Source organism: Hyla sarda, chromosome 5 (genome assembly GCF_029499605.1).
Source record: "Hyla sarda isolate aHylSar1 chromosome 5, aHylSar1.hap1, whole genome shotgun sequence".
NCBI classification, from domain to species: Eukaryota; Metazoa; Chordata; class Amphibia; order Anura; family Hylidae; genus Hyla; species Hyla sarda.
The window spans coordinates 348,060,766-348,079,424 of record NC_079193.1 but is presented as its reverse complement, the minus strand read 5'-3'; the positions used below and the strand labels follow the sequence as shown (position 1 = coordinate 348,079,424).

The 18,659-nt window shown below is 39.1% G+C and overlaps 1 protein-coding gene across 6 annotated transcripts in view; it reads left to right on the top strand.

The window, feature by feature from the left end:
* CSMD3 (CUB and Sushi multiple domains 3) overlaps window positions 1-18,659 on the top strand; it is a 1,342,864-nt gene that overhangs the window by 492,705 nt on the left and 831,500 nt on the right. For all 6 annotated transcript variants that reach the window (XM_056522623.1, XM_056522621.1, XM_056522626.1 and 3 more), the window contains exon 6: window positions 4,448-4,560. In XM_056522623.1, the coding sequence (XP_056378598.1) occupies window positions 4,448-4,560 (113 nt within the window). The remainder of the gene's footprint in view (window positions 1-4,447; window positions 4,561-18,659) is intronic.

Genomic DNA, 18,659 nt, shown 5'->3' with positions numbered 1-18,659 from the left:
TTAAGGACTCAGCCCATTTTTACCTTAAGGACTCAAAACAATTTTCATTTTTGCACTTTCGTTTTTTCCTCCTTCCCTTCTAAAAATCATAACGCGTTCAATTTTGCACCTACAGAACCATATAAAGGCTTGTTTTTCATCACCAATTGTACTTTGTAATGATATTACCTATTATATAAAATAATCGGCAGTGAAACAAAAAACAATTATTTATGAGGTGAAATTAAAAAATAAAAACGCCATTTTGCTACTTTTTAGGGCTTCCGTTTCTATGCAGTGCAATTTTTGGTAAAAATGACACTTTATTCTATGGGTCCATATGGTTACAGGGATACCCAATTGATGGCTAACCTTACATTTTTGGCTAACCTTATATTTTAATAGTTTGGACATTTACGCATACGGCGGTACCACATGATTTTTTTATTTCATTATTTTATTTGGGGCGGGGGCTTGTTCACATCTATTTTCTTTTTTTTTTGAAACCCCGGTCGTGAGAATGGTTTAAACCCTGTTTACCGGACTCAGGACGTACAGGTACGCCCTGAGTCCTTAAGTAAAAGGACGTCAGGATGTACCTGTATGCCCTGCATCCTTAAGGGGTTACGCCCAAAACCCTGCAGCCAGATGTTATCTTGGAGTCTATAGAGAAATATTAAATGCTAAATGCACATAACATTATTTTTTGTAGTCCTTTTTTAATGGTTTTAGTCTCAGGGGTTGTTTTCAAGTTTGCTTGCTGAGGGTATGATGTTTTTTTCCAGAAATGTTGGTGTTTTTCCCTCTATAGACTTCGATAAGAGAAATAAAAAACACAATGTGGGAGATTTATCAAAACCTGTGCAGAGGAAAAGTTGACCAGTTGCCCATAGCAACCAATCAGATTGCTTCTTTCATTTTTTAAAGGCCTTTTTTTTTCTTAAATTAAAGAAGTGAGCTGATTGGTTGCTGTGGGCAACTTTACAATGTATCCTCTGCACAGGTTTCAATAAATCTCCCCCAATGTTTATCTAAGATTGATCTATTTAAGATTCAAGAAGTCACATGATGATGTCAATGAAAAGTGCAGTAAATAAAAAAAATAAAAAAAATTGTGCAAAAAAATTGCCTAAAAAATTGCCAAAAATAAATAAAAAAAAAAAAAAAAAAACAGGAAAAAGTTGTGTTCCATCCCAGCCTTATGTTGTGGTTATTCTGGGTTAACTAATTAGGTTTACCTGGAAAACATTGTTTTAATTCATTCCTTATCCAAGATTCAATTGGCAAAATTCTTGACCTCACATTCTGCAGATGCTCTTTGAAAAAAGATATCAACAAAGACATGTCAAGACGAACATGGGATACCAAGTAAGAATCATCCAGGGGCATGGGTACTGTCCTGCTCTGTTCGTTCCTAGCCTTGCTGCATGGTGTGGGTTACAATGTTCAGTGGGTCAAAGAGGCTGGAAGTATGTCTCCATGTAAGGGGTATTACGTTTTAGGATGAAAATGCTATCTCACTGTATAAAGGAAGTTATTCATCTTTTATATATATACCTTCCTAGAAAAAGAGAAGTTGCTGCACTTACCGGATTATCCTTAAAAGCTCACTTGATGCCATCAGATTAACCCCTTAAGGACGCAGGACGTAAATGTACGTCCTGGTGAGGTGGTACTTAACGCACCAGGATTTACATTTACGTCCTGTGCATAACCGCGGGCATCGGAGCGATGCCCGTTTCATGCGCGGCTGATCCCGGCTGCTGATCGCAGCCAGGGACCCGCCGGCAATGGCTGACGCCCGCGATCTCGCGGGCGTCCGCCATTAACCCCTCAGGTGCCGGGATCAATACAGATCCCAGCATCTGCGGCAGTTCGCGATTTAAATGAACGATCGGATCGCCCGCAGCGCTTGCTGCGGGGATCCGATCATTCAGAACGCCAGACGGAGGTCCCCTCTCCTTCCTCCGTCCGGCTCCCGGCGTCTCCTGCTCTGGTCTGTGATCGAGCAGACCAGAGCAGGAGATGACCGATAATACTGATCTGTTCTATGTCCTATACATAGAACAGATCAGTATAAGCAATCATGGTATTGCTATGAATAGTCCCCTATGGGGACTATTCAAGTGTAAAAAAAATGTAAAAAAAATGTAAAAGTAACAGTAAAAAAAAAGTGAAAAATCCCCTCCTCCAATAAAAAAGTAAAACGTCCGTTTTTTCCTATTTTACCCCCAAAAAGCGTAAAAAACATTTTTTATAGACTTATTTGGTATTGCCGCGTGCGTAAATGTCCGAACTATTAAAATAAAATGTTAATGATCCCGTACGGTGAACGGCGTGAACGAAAAAAAAAAAAAGTCCAAAATTCCTACTTTTTTAATACATTTTATAAAAAAAAAAATTATAAAAAATGTATTAAAAGTTTTTTATATGCAAATGTGGTATCAAAAAAAAAGTACAGATCACGGCGCAAAAAATGAGCCCCCATACCGCCACTTATACGGAAAAATAAAAAGTTAGAGGTCATCAAAATAAAGGGATTATAAACGTACTAATTTGGTTTAAAAGTTTGTGATTTTTTTTAAGCGCAACAATAATATAAAAGTATGTAAAAAGTGGTATCATTTTAATCGTATTGACCCTCAGAATAAAGAACACATGTCATTTTTACCATAAATTGTACGGCGTGAAAACAAAACCTTCCAAAATTAGCAAAAATGCGTTTTTCGTTTTAATTTCCCCACAAAAATAGTGTTTTTTGGTTGCGCCATACATTTTATGATATAATGAGTGATGTCATTACAAAGGACAACTGGTCGCGCAAAAAACAAGCCCTCATACTAGTCTGTGGATGAAAATATAAAAGAGTTATGATTTTTTGAAGGCGAGGAGGAAAAAATGAAAACTTAAAAATTAAATTGTCTTTTAAGGCCAAAATGGGCTGAGTCCTTAAGGGGTTAAAATGGGCTGAGTCCTTAAGGGGTTAAAATCACAATATAATCAGGAGAGGGGCGATAGCCTTTCCATTCTATCTGCACTTTATTCAGGATGATTTGAAGCCGATGGAATAAAGTAAGACTTTTAAGGATCTTTTGGTGAGTGTCACAACTTCTCTCTTTCTCGATTGAACCGACATTAAATATATATTTATAGTGGAGCGCCTCCTGCTGATCTCTGGGATTCAGGCAGTAATGCTTCAGAGTGACAGAGTTTTTTTTTTTTTTTTACTTTTCTATTCTGATGTACTTTGTTTCAATTCTTTGCCACTATTACATAGTCCTGCTGTCAGCTGAGAAGGGGTACCATATGTATCTAGTGAAGGCAATGCTCTGTGAACTAAACACACAGCAGCACTAATATCTCTTGTAGTTTACTACGATGCATAATACCAGTGTCCAGGCTGTTTAGCTCACAGAGCATTGCCTAGACTGAGATATGAATAAGTATATACTGATCATTTCATGTCACATGTTTATATCACAAATCCTTTTGCAGTTAGCCTGTTGTAATATACTGCATGATACCATTTCCATATTGTTATAATATAGTGGTTTATATTAGTTCTACAGGCGATCTACAGATGGAATATAAAATAACATTACAGTTTAATCCATTAATTGGTGAGATTTCGGGTCTCTTTTTCTTTCCTTTTGTCCTCCATTCATCCTAGACTGCTACGACAACTTATCTTGATGGCTGCAGAGTTTGCATCTGTAGCATCTTGGCAAAGTTTCCTGCCACTGCTAGCAAACAAATAAGTTCAGGCGCCATATGTGTTGACATATCAATGATAGCTGTAGATTCCCTCCGATTACAATTACATTGGTAGAACCCTGCCATAATAATGACACCCATAGACCCCCCCCCCACACAGTGACAGCTGTCAACCTTTTATAACAATGGAAGCTGTAGATCTCCTCCATGACATTCACTTCATTCTAATACTGTGCCTGCCAGACAACCCCCTTACAGAGTCACATGATCCCTAGTTGTAGTCCTCATAACACGGACAAAGCTTAATTCGTCTCCACCAGTGCCCTAGATGCACTAACCAGTTTAGTCAGGAGCACTTGAGAGGTATGGTGCAATAAGGTTAGCAGCCAGTAGATGTACAGCACTTTTACTGGTGCCTGCCAGTAGGTTTAGCGACAATTTTTAAGTGCCGTCATATAATTTTGAAAAAAGTTGCAATAGTGCTTGGGGTATCCTATTACACTGTCCTGGTGGCCAGAAAAAGAGTTTTAAAGTAGTGCATCAGTGATCCCCGCTTCCACTTTGCCCCTGTATATGGAGCCAACTGTGTCAGACCACCAGACTTTAAACTACGCTGAATAGAAATTAACTTTTTGTGAATAAATGATATGATCTGTAGATTCTATTCCATATTATCTGTAATGTTCTTGTATTGCATGTACTGTGAATTTAGTAAAACCTGCTTATTGAAGATTGTTGCTTTATCTTTACTCAGGTTATCTGGAATGAATGTACCACCTCCAGTAGTCAGCAACAAGCATTGGTTAAGGCTCCATTTTGTTACTGACAACAACCATCGATACAGAGGATTCAGTGCTCAGTATCAAGGTATGTGGAAAGGTTTTTGAGCTGATTTTATCTATTACAATGTGTCCTATTAAGTCACATCATTTAATAACTTTTTCTTTTTATCACATTTACTCTAAAAAAAATATATATATGTGTGTGTGTGTGTGTGTGTGTGTGTGTGTTTCCTTTGAGGAACAAGATTACTGGTATCCTACTTTGTTTTGTCTGAGCCCATGTTAATATTTATTATTATTAATAATAATATGAATAACAATAATACCATTGTATTATTATTATTATTACCATCAATATTATTCAAATGAATGGTAAAAGAAAAGAAAATATTTCCTTGATGATGGTAATGGGGACAATATTACATGTATTTTCTTAAAATATTTTAAGAAAATTGGTACACATGGAAAAAGATTTTGCAAAGCACTTGTATGGCAGTCATGAGACTTTACTCACACTATGGTATTATGACTCAGATTTCATATCTAAGGATACACAACAATTTTTAAAGTATCTGTATTTCATAAGAATATGTAGCATTTCTCTACAGATTCCATATTATACAGATGCCCCCCCCCCACCCCCCCAAAAAAAAAAAAAAAAAAAAAAAAAAGTTGGAAAGAATATCTCATATGCCACAATACATAGACATAGACAGACACCATATGGCATCCCACAATGTGACATATGGCCTTGCTAAAAAATTATTCTTCATTTCAAGCTAATAACAAAGTAGGTACCAGTACAGTTCTGCTATTCAATATTGATATGAATATCATTGCTGCTGTTTTAAACAATTGTAAATATTTTTACTCTTAAAACAATCAAATTTTGTTTTTACTATTTATTTTTATTTATATTGAAAATACTTGAGGTGCTAGAATATCAAAGTTATACATTAATAAAATTGCATGCAAATGTGACTGAAAGGTTGTATACAACACTATAACCATTAAAATCATATACACTATGCATGGAAATTACATTTTAAGCTTATTTAGGAAAAGTAAAAAATAAAGTGTCCGCCAATGTATTTCATTAGTCATGAGTAACTGCTTTCCGAAAACCATCTTTCATGTGGCTTGTTATTCAACAGTGTTATAGATTTCATTAGTGATCTAGATACTACGGATTGTCATCAACAGTAGTCCAATACATACAACCACTTAAGAAACAATAAACCTTCCACTGGGTACTGCGACCACTTTCCACAACCAAATCCAAACAACCGATGTCCCTATTAGACAGAAGGTAGTGCAGGCATAAGGATACGTGGGGATTACTCATATACAATGTCCATAAATAGTATCAACTATTAAAGGAGTACTCCAGTGAAGTAAAATTTATCCCCTATCCCATAGGGGATAAGTTTTAGATTGCGAGGAGTCCCTCACGATCTTCTACACAGCATTCCGGCAGTCCCCAGGAAGGGGGCGTGTTGATCCCTGCACAAAACATCAGCCAACATGCCTCCTCCATGTATCTCCATGGGAGAGCCAGAGATACGTGAACACTGTACCTCTGGCCCTCCCATAGAGATACATGTAAAGGGTGTGTTGGGCAGCTTCAAGGGCACTGGGCAGGAGATGGGTCCCCTACTGTTGTAAATGTTTGGGGTTCCAGGTTTCAGACCCCCAGGCGATCATAGATTTATCACTGATCCTATGGATAGGAGATAAATGTTGTTTGTAATCCAACACATGGATTGTAATCCATAATATGAATTTCAATTATTCCTAAATCATCTTAATTTATAAATTCCCAATCTATACAGGCAATATCATCTGAAAGTTCACATATGAGATTTGTTTTAAAATGTTTAAAATTACCTTTGATAATTTTTTGCTTAGCAAATGTGAAACAATATCTAGCATCTTGGTGACAGATCAATATTAATGTTTTATCTGTTTTCATCATTTGTTTTAGTTCTTAACTAAAGTCTTTCATAAGGAGCTATGAGCTTTGTTTTGGCCTCATACAACCACACTTGGTGTAAACTATCCAGCATTAAGAGAATATACCAAAACTAATAAGTTAAAGGATAGTGCTATAAAACTTAACTTTTAATAAGATATTTGTATAAAAGTACTTTTATACAAATATCTTATTAAAAGTTAAGTTTTATAGCACTATCATTTAAAGGACAACTGCAGCACAATAGACACTTATCCCTTATCTACAAGATAGGGGATAAGTATGATCGCAGGGGGTCCGACCTCTGGGACCCCCCTCGATCTCCCTAACAGGGCGCCGCCATTAGCGCTCATGGTGACGTAGCGTCGACCTAGAGGTCGACGGTGACACCCTGTCTCCTCCCCGTCCCCATACAGTTCTATGGAGGAGACAGGGAGGCACGAACGCTGCCTCCCCGCATCTTCCATAGAGATGTATGGAGGAGGCTTGCCGGCTGCAACATCATGCTGCGGCTGGCACACCCCCTGCACAGGACAGCCGCGGCCCCGTACAGGAGATCACAGGGGGTCCCAGCGGTCAGACCCCCGCGATCAAACACTTATCCCCTATCCTGTGGATAGGGGATAAGTGTTAATCACGCTGCAAATGTCCTTTAACTTATTAGTTTTGGTATATTCTCTAAACTGGAGTCCACAAGCAAGTAGATTGACTTCTGTTTATAGATCTTATGCCTACACTGGGAATTTAAGAGTTTAGTTTTTTAGGGTGAAAACCCAAAGGCTTTTGGCCACATGTGGCTGTAATGCTACAGCCAATGAGCGCAAGTGTTTGCCGGCAAAATTGTGAGTTGTCTGGCTGCCACATTTTGTCCTCATTTGGCTGAGATCCTGTGTATTTCCACTCTTCGCAATGAGAAGGGAGGGAACTGAGAAAACAAATTAGAAAAGCCACTAGTAGTTCTTTCTTTGGTTTGTTGTGTGTTGTTTTTAACAATTGTTTACATTAAAAACAAACTTAGAATAAAGGCATAAAACACATCTACAAGTCTTAAAATGAAAACATGCAGTATACGTTCACACGTTTACAAAATGAATAGGGATGCTAACACCGCTTATGAAACAGCTAAATCAGCCACAAAATACATGAAGATATGTTGCAAATATGCTAGATTGTGCATTTGCCAACTCTTAGGCCTTGTTCAAACTGCATTCTTACAGTACGTAAGAGCTATGAGTCGGCATCTTGTCAAAAAAGCGATCCCAATGTATACTGTTATGTACTGCAATTGGCACCATTCATTTTATTGGCCTAAGCACAGTCACCTATTGAGTCTATTTTGACCAATTCTCACTAGTATACACTAAATTGACTGGACACAATAGTGCAACAGACTACGCTATTGTGTCCTATCAAAATAGTGTATACTATAAGAATCATCCAGCCACTAGGTGACTCTGGTTTGGCCATTAAAATTAATAAGGCCCATTACAGTATACAACAATATTCTTGTTCGATAAGATGCTGACCAACATGCCTAACATACTGCAAAAACACAGTGGCCCAGATTTATCAAACTGTATGAGAGAAAAAGTGGAGAGATTTTCCCACAGCGACCAATCACAGCTCAGCTAACGAGCTCTGGTAAAGTGAAAGCTGAGCTGTGATTGGTTGCTATTGGAAAATATCTCCACTTTTTCTCTCACACAGCTTGATAAATCTGGCCCAGTATGAACAGGGCCCTAGCTAAATTTTGTCTGAAGTGCTGCTTAAATAGATTCTCTGGAACAAAACATTTTTTATCTATTGGAACCACATCCTCATCCGTGTTGACTGTGCCTGGGTCTACAGCTTATCTGATAGGCCATCGATGCTGTTGTCTCATAGAGCCTTATTAACTTTTTTTTAATCATTATATTTGACAATTAACCTTTATTATATATGTATAGAAAAACAAAAAAAGTTAGTACGGTAGTTAAAATTTGTATAAATATTTTGTATCAGCAATCTCTGGGCCGGCTGGGGCTTCCGTGATTATGACGGTTAGTACACAGCCATCATGCCTCTTCCCATAGACATGTATGGAGGGGGCATGGCTGCTGTGTTTGCCAGTCATCCAACACTGAGTAGAATTCTCTGGGGTGCCGTGGCAGAGATTGTAGGGGGTCCTCAGTGGCCAGATCCCCACAATCAGACATGCTATCCTTTGGATAGGGGATAACATGACTAGCAGCGGAGTACCCCTTTAATGTTACTCTTTTGTATCCTCTAATGCAAAGGTCTCAAACTTTGGCCCCCAAGATGTTGCAAAACTTTTTTTTGCTAAATTTGGAGGGCCACAGATTGAGACCACTGATCTAATTCGACCTTATCTTAGGACAACAACAAAAAAAAAATGGAGAGACACTGAGCTTCCTTATCTATTGTTTTCTATGAAACTGTGCGCTGCGTAATGTGGAGTGACGTCCTCAACACGACGTCACTCGTCAGTCAGTGCGCGGCGCACATTGACAGATCAGGAGACCGCAGGAGCATGAAGGACCACAGTCCCCAGGGCACATGTAACTATAAAACCGGGGACGGGGAGGGAATTGGGCAATGGCGGCGGAGGGATATTTAACTATAAAACCGGGGACGGGGAGGGAATTGAGCAGCGGCACTCTGGCCCCACAGAAGCCACTGCACGTCACTGATTTAAAGTGCTTGCTTTAAATCATTGAACTGCAGAAGCCGCCAGAAACTGTTTATCGAGGTATACCTGCACACACACGCACCCTCATTTTTCCAAGGATATTTTGGTAAGAAAACTTTTTAACCAAAATTTCCTTGGAAAAATGAGGGTCCGTGTTATAGGCCGGTGCGTGTTATACCCCGATAAATACAGTATATGTTGTTTTTATTTTATCAAATCCATTACATTTAGTCCTTAGTGTTGGTTTATTATATTCTTTAGCTGTAGTAAATGCATACTTAACATTCAAGGAATTTATTAGCATTATTTGTCTAATCTGCAAGTTTACTTATATTTTCATATGATTAATTAATATATTTATTTTTTGGATGATACTTTAGAGCTGTGTAAAAAAAAATTGCGAGGCTTTTATACTTACATTGTTCCATATTTTTTTGGGCTTTGTTGTATCTATTTAATTTCTCTTTTTCTTTGTGTTTGTAGTGTTTCTTTAATGTTTTACCAGTATCTGTATTTTTCTAGTTTATTTGATTTCTGTGTGTCATTGAGCTGTAGGGTTTCTCTTTTTTCTGTAACCTAAAGATCATTTGACATTTGCTATGGCTGAATAAGCAGCACATTGAATCCTTGTTTTCAGACCTGACTGTGTTTAGTAAAAGTGAAGAAAATGTTGCCCGAGGATAGTCATTAGCAGATAACAGAAATAAGGAAACTGTAGAGCAATGAACAGCAACTCATATGTAAGCACTTAAATATTAATATATACATAGATAGATAGATAAATATATAAATAAATAGATAGATATAGCTAGATAGATATGATAGATAGATAGATAGATACAGATGTACTTTTTTAATAATAACATTTTAATGTAACATTGCATACATCAGTGTATATTGGTATTCAATATACCAAGAAGAGCATTATGCTTAATTTTTATACTTATTTGTCCATACTTAACAGCCAAAGGCTGTCTGGGCACCTGGAGGAACAGCTGGAGGAACCCTGGTTAAGAAAAACTGATCTATGTAAAGAAGTAGGTCCTCAAAACCAGTCCTACTGAGAGGTGGCTTAGGCCATATGCACATCAGCATAAGGCAAACCCTTTATGCAATGTCCGTCATTGTCACATAACAGAGGTTATTCTTTATGGGTCTGAAACTGATGTTAACGGAAGTCAACAGTTTGGTATATTAAAATATTTTTTCTAAAATTAAATATAAAATATCCATTTCCATTCTGCTTTTTTATGTTGCTTAGTAATAATAATGGATGTAAAAAAAAAGAACAGAAACTAATGGAGGTTACTTCCGTCACCATAGACTTTGATGTAAAATTTATAACGTACGTTAGAATATAATAACGGAAAAGAAAATACTGCATGCACAGTAATTTTTTCTCCGTTTTTTCTTTTCATCAGTTATGCTTTCTCCGTAAGCATGACTGATGAAAACTGAATACAGTGGAGATTTAAAGGGGTTATCCACAACAAGGGGATTTAAGTACTTACTGGCCAGACAGTAATGTGGACATGCTTAAGGAGGAACACCACTTGTCTTGGGGCTAAATGCCTGTGTTGTGAGTCCACTATATTGCTGCTGATTTCTTTTTGGGAAATGGCTACTCCCTTCCTCCAACTACAAGTCCCAGGATCCCTTGTTTGTAAGTGTGAGGTCATTTTTCAGCCACCCCACCCATTGTAGCACATCTGAGCTGCCTTACATGCTGTGCTGTAAACTACAATCCCTTGCAGCCCTTTGGAGAATGATTTTCCTCCCACCCAGCAGTCACTCCACCCATTGAAACTCAGACACACTCCCTTTCAACACCTGACTTGTGGAGTAATATTTTGGGTCGCACTCCAACCTGGGAAAAGCTGAGGCAACACTCATTTTGTATGCTGCTAAAAATTAACATAAGGGGAAAAATCACATAAGAATTGCGAGAACAGCCATCAAACATAGGTACAGACACTATATTATGAACTACACTAACTTTACAGCCCCTATAGCACAGTCAAATAAAAAAATGTAATCTCAAAATATTCATTTAAAAAAAAAAAGCCCATAGAAATTAATGGGAACCATTACCTTTATTTAGATTTGCGTTTCTCAAATTCCTTTTCTCGCAGACGTTGACCCTGACTTGGCATCCACATCTTTCATAACAACATAGTAACATAGTTCATAAGGTTGAAAAAAGAGCATAGTCCATCAAGTTCAACCTATAACCTTAATGAGTCCTTACTGAATTGGTCCAGAGGAAGGCAAAAAAACTCATCTTAGAGGAAAAAAATCCCTTCCCAACTCCAAATATGGCATCAGAATAAATCCCTGCATCAACGTTCTGTCCCTATAAATCTAGAATCCATAACCTGTAATGTTATTATTCTCCAAAAATGCATCCAGGTGCCTTTTGAACTCTTTTACATAGTTCACCATGACCACTTCCTCTGGCAGAGAGTTCCATAGTCTCACTGCTCTTACAGTAATGAACCCCGGTCTGTGCTGGTGTAGAAACCTTCTTCCCTCAAGACTTAGAGGACACCCCCTTTTTATAGATACAGTCCTGGGTATAAATATATAAATATATCTCTGTACTGTCCCCTGATATGTTTATACATAGTTATTAGGTCGCCCCTAAGCCTTCTTATTTCAAAACTAAATAAACCTAATTCTGATAATCTTTCTGGGTACTGTAGTCCTCCTATTCCCCGTTTTACTCTGGTTGTCCGTCTTTGAACCCTCTCCAGCTCCACTATATCTTTCTTGTACACTGGTGTCCAGTACTGTACACAGTATTCTATGTGTGGTCTGACTAGTGATTTGTACAGAGGTAGAATTATTTCCTTGTCGGGGGTATCTATGCCCCTATTGATGCCCCCATGATTTTATTTGCCTTGGCAGCAGCTGCCCGACACTGGTCACAACAGCTAAATATATTGTTAAAGCGTACTTTAGTGTACGTCAGATCACCCCCCAAAAAAAGAAACTTTTATATGTTGCTCAGTATCTCATCCTGATCATGTACACTTAATCTTTATGTGTCTATGACCAATATTTCTCTTAGAATTCCCTCTATTTACTTGGAGGGATTGCAAAGTGAAAGCACTTTTCATTTACAGTGGGGGGGGGGTTGGGTTGGATCCGCACTGTGATGACCACTCCCCCTCCCTCACTGCTCTGGGAGCAGTAACCCTTTCCTTTCTGGTTTTATGCTACACACACAAACACACACTGGCCCTTATTTACTAAGATTGGAGTGTAGGTTTATTTGTGGGTTTTAATTCCCTACAATTTATTTCCCATGGTATTTACTAAGGTTTCCCTACATTTTCCACTTTCCCTACACTTTCATTTTTTTTACACATGTTCTGATCTGTCGGGTTTTCCTCAGCTCAAATCCACCCCATTTTATGTGGAAACCTTAGTAAATATGTTGGGTTTTTGTGAAAATGTCGGGAACACACCCCTTTTCGTAGACCATACACCCTTTTCCTCGCAGCCACGCCCTTTTTTGGGTTTTCTTAGCAAAATGGAGAGTTAGTTGGGTTTTTTTCAATTCTGGCGCAAATTCTGGCGAAAAATCTGGTGCAGACAGAATTTCTGGTGCAATGCGACAGAATCTGGTGCACAACCTGACAAAACATGTCGAGTTAACAATAGTAAATGAGGGCCACTGTGTGTGTTTGTGTGTGTAACATGAAACATCCTTTTCCATATCAGTCGTCCCAAGTGTTCTCCCATTTAATACATAATCCCGGCCCCCGATATTTCCTCCCCATATGCATTACCTTACATTTATCAGTGTTGAACCTCATCTGCCACTTCCCAGCCCAAACCTCCAAGCTATCCAGATCCATTTGTAACAGTGCACAGTCCTCTATTGTGTTAACCACTTTATAGAGTTTAGTATCACTAGTAACAATCACCCAATCAGAATAAGTACCATTAACTTTTGCAAAACTACAGCTCCCAGCATGCCTACTCATCCTATGAGTTGTAGTTTTGCAACAGCTTGAGGCATATGATTTGTAAACCTGATTTTAAGCAGTGTTGCTGCAGAATATGTTCCTCTACTTGTTGCAAAATGCAATGGCATGCTGGGAGTTGTAGTTTTGCAACAGCTGGAAGCATATGATTGTAGTCCTCCTGTAACACACACACATATTCACTTCATATATTCACAGATATATACACATACATATATATCCACACACACATATATACTATATATATATATATATATATATATATATATATATATATACATATGCAGGGACACTTACTTTTTAAACAAAGAAATCCTCCATTCAGTCTTCTGTCTCCTGCTCAGTCACGGCAGCAGTGTGCTTCTGCCCCTCCCCAGGAGCATGCAAGCAGCAGCTTTAGACCTGCAGACCTGTCAATCATGCAGTGGGTCCATGATGTAGGTGATGACAAGTGGACACAGCAGGACTAGTATATACCCCGGAGGTGGGGGGGGGGGGGGGGCAATTATTTGACTGTCTTTTTCAGTATGAAATACTGAATTTTTTTCAATGAAAGCAATTGCTAAACCTATTAGTTTTGCATGTGTTACAACATATCAAAAGTTTTTATATCTGACCATGCCCATTTAACTAAGACTTCTAAATCCTTTTCCATGTCAGTCGTCCCAAGTGTTCTCCCATTTAATACATAATCCCGGCCCCGATTTTTCCTCCCCATATGCATTACCTTACATTTATCAGTGATGAACCTCATCTGCCACTTCCCAGCCCAAACCTCCAAGCTATCCAGATCCTTTTGTAACAGTGCACAGTCATCTATTGTGTTAACCACTTTATAGAATTTAGTATCACTAGTAACAATCACCCAATCCGAATAAGTACCATTAACCTCTTAAGGACTCAGGGCGTACCTGTACACCCTGAGTCCAATCCCTTTCTATAATGCAGGGCCACGGCGGGACCCATGGCTAATAGCGCGCGGCACTGATAGAGGTGCCGCACGCTATTAACCATTTAGACGCAGCGTTCAAAGTTGATCGCTGTGTCTAAAGTGAAAGTAAACTACTCCTGGCTAGCTCAGTCGGCTGTTCCGGACTGCTGCGGCGAAATTGCCGCATTCTGAACAGTTGGAGCAAACAAGGTGGGGCCCCCACCTTCCTCTTGTGTGTCCGATCGCCGAATGACTGCTCAGTGCCTGAGATCCAGGCATAAGCAGTCAAGTGGCAGAATCATTGATCAATGTAATCCTATGGGATAACAATGATGAATGTAAAAGATCAGTGTGTGCAGTGTTATTGCCCCCTATAGGGGCTATAACATTGCAAAAAAAAGTATAAAAGTTAATAAATCATTTAACCCATCCCCTAATAAAAGTTTGAATCACCCCATTTTCCCATTTAAAAAAAAAACTGCATAAATAAAAATAAACATATGTGGAAATGTCCGAATTATAAAAAAAAATATATCGTTAATTAAACCGCATGGTCAATGGCGTACGAGCAAAAAAAATTCAAAAGTCCAAAATAGCGTATTTTTTGTCACTTTTTATATCATAAAAGAATGAATAAAAAGCGATCAAAAAGTCCGATCAATACAAATATGGTACCACTAAAAACTTGAGATCACAGCACAAAAAATTAGCTCCCATACTACCCCGTGCGTGGTAAAGTAAAAAAGTTATAGGGGTCAAAAGATGACAATTTTAATCGTATCAATTTTCCTGCATGTAGTTCTGATTTTTTCCAGAAGTACGACAAAATCAAACCTATATAATTAGGGTATCAGTTTAATCGTATGGACCTACAAAATAAAGAGAGGGTGTCATTTTTACTGAAAAATGTACTCCGTAGAAACGGAAGCCCCCAAAATTTACAAGGTTAGTTTGACAGGACCGATTCCTCATAAACCCATGCTGATATGGGGTCATACTCCAAAATAGCATCTCTTAGAAAACCCTCAAACAATTTACATATAACCGAGGTTAAACTGACAGGTCTATGATTCCCGGGGTTACCTTTTGACCCCTTTTGAAATATTGGCACCACATTTGCCACGCGCCAGTCCTAGGGAACAGTCCCTGTTACTATAGAGTCCCTGAATATAAAAAATCGGGGTCTGTCTATTACATTACTTAATTCCTTTAGAACACGGGGGTGAATGCCATCTGGACCTGGTGATTTGTCTATTTTGATTTTTTGTAGGAGGCACTGTATTTCTTCCTGGGTAAGGCTGCATTCACATCTCATTTTTACATTACGGTTGCCGGATCCGACTATGGGAGGGGCAAACCGGCTCATTTTTGATCCGTATCCAGTTTTGTGACCAGACCTAAAATCGTAGTAAACCGCATACAGGTCAAAAATGAGCCGACCGGAGTCACTGTTTGACTCCGGTCGGCTCATTAAAGTGAATGGAGTTAAGCGCTGGACCGGCAATCGTAATGTAAAAACGAGATGTGATTGCAGCCTTAGACAGGGGACCTGTACCTTATCTCGCTGTATTTCGCCTGGCATTATCTTTTCCTCTGTGAATATTAGGGGTGTGAATCGCCAAGAATTTGGCGATTCGATTCGAATCGCGATACCAGTGTGGCGATTCGATATATCCCGATATATCGCGATACCGTCTAGGTGACGATACATCGCGATATATCGCCCACCTGGGAGCATTCATAGATCCCAATAGACGCCGCTGTCAGCTTTGACAGCGGCGATCTAGTACTCCGGTGCGCACTTTTCTCATGTTATCCGGTCCGGGCTGCAAAATAAAAGAAAACACACTCTCTTACCTGCCAACGAGCCCCCGGAGCTCCGGTACAGGTGTTCGGTCCCCGGGCTGTATTCTTCTTACTTCCTGTTAGTCCGGCACGTCACATGGAGCTTCAGCCTATCACCAGCGGAGGTGGGACATCGCTGCGGCTGGTGATAGGCTGAAGCTCCATGTGACGTGCCGGACTAACAGGAAGTAAGAAGAATACAGCCCGGGGACCGAACACCTGTACCGGAGCTCCGGGGGCTCGTTGGCAGGTAAGATAAAGTGCGTTTTATTTTGCAGCCTGGATAGGATAAAATGAGAAAAGTGCGCACCGGATACTCCTTTAATAGCCAGCCGCGGCGATTGCCGCATGCTGGCTATTAGCGGCGGCCCCCGGCTACTGAAATCAGCCGGGGGTCACATAGTACGGAGTGGGCACGAGTCGGAGCCCGCTCCATAGCCGTGTCAGATCCGGCCTGCCCGGCTCCACTAATGTGGAACTTTTATCTCCTGATGCCCGGGACATGACATGCTGTTCCGGGCGTCCGCAGATAAAAATTCCACATCCCTAAAAGAATCGATTCAAAAATATTTTGAATCGATTCTGTATCGGCAAATGAAAAATCGCGATTATCGCGAGAATCGATTTTTTCTTACATCCCTAGTGAATATAGTGGAGAATAATTTGTTTAATATACTGTATTTGCTTTTTCCTGATCCCCATCTATAATTTCTTCCTCATCATTTTTTAAAGGGCCTACACTTTCATTTTTAACCTTTTTGCTATTTATATAGTTAAATAACTTTTTGGGGTTAGTTTTACTCTCCTTGGCAATGAGTCTTTCTGTCTCTATTTTTGCGGCTTTTATCAGTTTTTTTTTTACATATTTTACATTTTTCTCTATAGCTTTTTAATGCTTCTTCACTGCCATCCCTTTTTAGTAGTTTAAATGCTTTATTATTTTTTTTTTCATTTATTGCACCCTTAACCCCTTAAGGACTCAGCCCATTTTGGCCTTAAGGACTCAGACAATTACATTTTTACGTTTTCGTTTTTTCCTCCTCGCCTTCTAAAAATCATAACTCTTTTATATTTTCATCGCCAGACTAGTATGAGGGCTTGTTTTTTGCGTGACCAGTTGTCCTTTGTAATGACATCACTCATTATATCATTAAATGTATGGCGCAACCAAAAAACACTATTTTTGTGTGGAAATTAAAAAGAAAAACGCAATTTTGCTAATTTTGGAAGGTTTCGTTTTCACGCTGTTCAATTTACGGTAAAAATGACATGTGTTCTTTATTCTGAGGGTCAATACGATTAAAATGATACCCATTATTACTTACTTTTATATTATTGTTGTGCTTAAAAAAAAATCACAAACTTTTTAACCAAATTAGTACATTTATAATCCCTTTATTTTGATGACCTCTAACTTTTTTATTTTGCCGTATAAGCGGCGGTATGAGGGCTAATTTTTTGCGCCTTGATCTGTACTTTTTTTGATACCACATTTGCATATAAAAAACTTTTAATACATTTTTTATTATTTTTTTTTAATAAAATTTTTTTAAAAAGTAGCAATTTTGGACTTTTTTTTTTTACGTTCACGCCGTTCACCGTACGGGATCATTAACATTTTATTTTAATAGTTCGGACATTTACGCACACGGTGATACCAAATATGTCTATAAAATGTATTTTTTACGCTTTTTGGGGGTAAAATAGGAAAAAACGGACGTTTAACTTTTTTATTGGGGGAGGGGATTTTTCACTTTTTTTTACTTTTACTTTTACATTTTTTTTTTAATTTTTTTTACACTTGAATAGACCCCATAGGGGACTATTCATAGCAATACCATGATTGCTAATACTGATCTGTTCTATGTATAGGACATAGAACAGATCAGTGTTATCGGCTATCTTCTGTTCTGGTCTGCTCGATCTCAGACCAGAGCAGTAGATGCCGGGAGCCGGAAGGAGGAAGGTGAGGGGACCTCCGTGCGTCGTTCTGAATGATCGAATCCCCGTAGCAGCGCTGCGGGCGATCCAATCATTCATTGAAATTGCGCACTGCCGCAGATGCCGGGATCTGTATTGATCCCGGCACCTGAGGGGTTAATGGCGGACGCCCGCGAGATCGCGGGTGTCGGCCATTGCCGGCGGGTCCCTGGCTGCGATCAGCAGCCGGGATCAGCCGCGCATGACACGGGCATCGCTCCGATGCCCGCGGTTATGCACAGGACGTAAACGTACGTCCTGGTGCGTTAAGTACCACTGCACCAGGACGTACATTTACGTCCTGCGTCCTTAAGGGGTTAAAGGGGTACTCTGGTGGAAAACATTTTTTTTTTTAACAACTGGTGCCAGAAAGTTTAACAGATTTGTAAATTACTTCTATTAAACAATATTAATCCTTCCAGTACTTATTATGTGCTGAATACTACAGAGGAAATTATTTTCTTTTTAGAACACAGTGCTCTCTGCTGACATCACGAGCACAGTGTTTTCTGCTGACATCTCTGTCCATTTTAGGAACTGTCCAGAGCATCATATGTTTTCAATGGGGATTGTCTCCTACTCTGGTCAGTTCTTAAAATAGACAGAAATGTCAGCAGAGAGCACTGTGCTTGTAATGTCAGGAGAGAGTTCCGTGTTCCAAAAAGAAAATAATTTCCTCTGTAGTACTCAGCAGCTAATAAGTACTGGAAGGTTTAAGATTTTTTTAATAGAAGTAATTTACAAATTTGTTAAACTCTCTGGCACAAGTTGATAA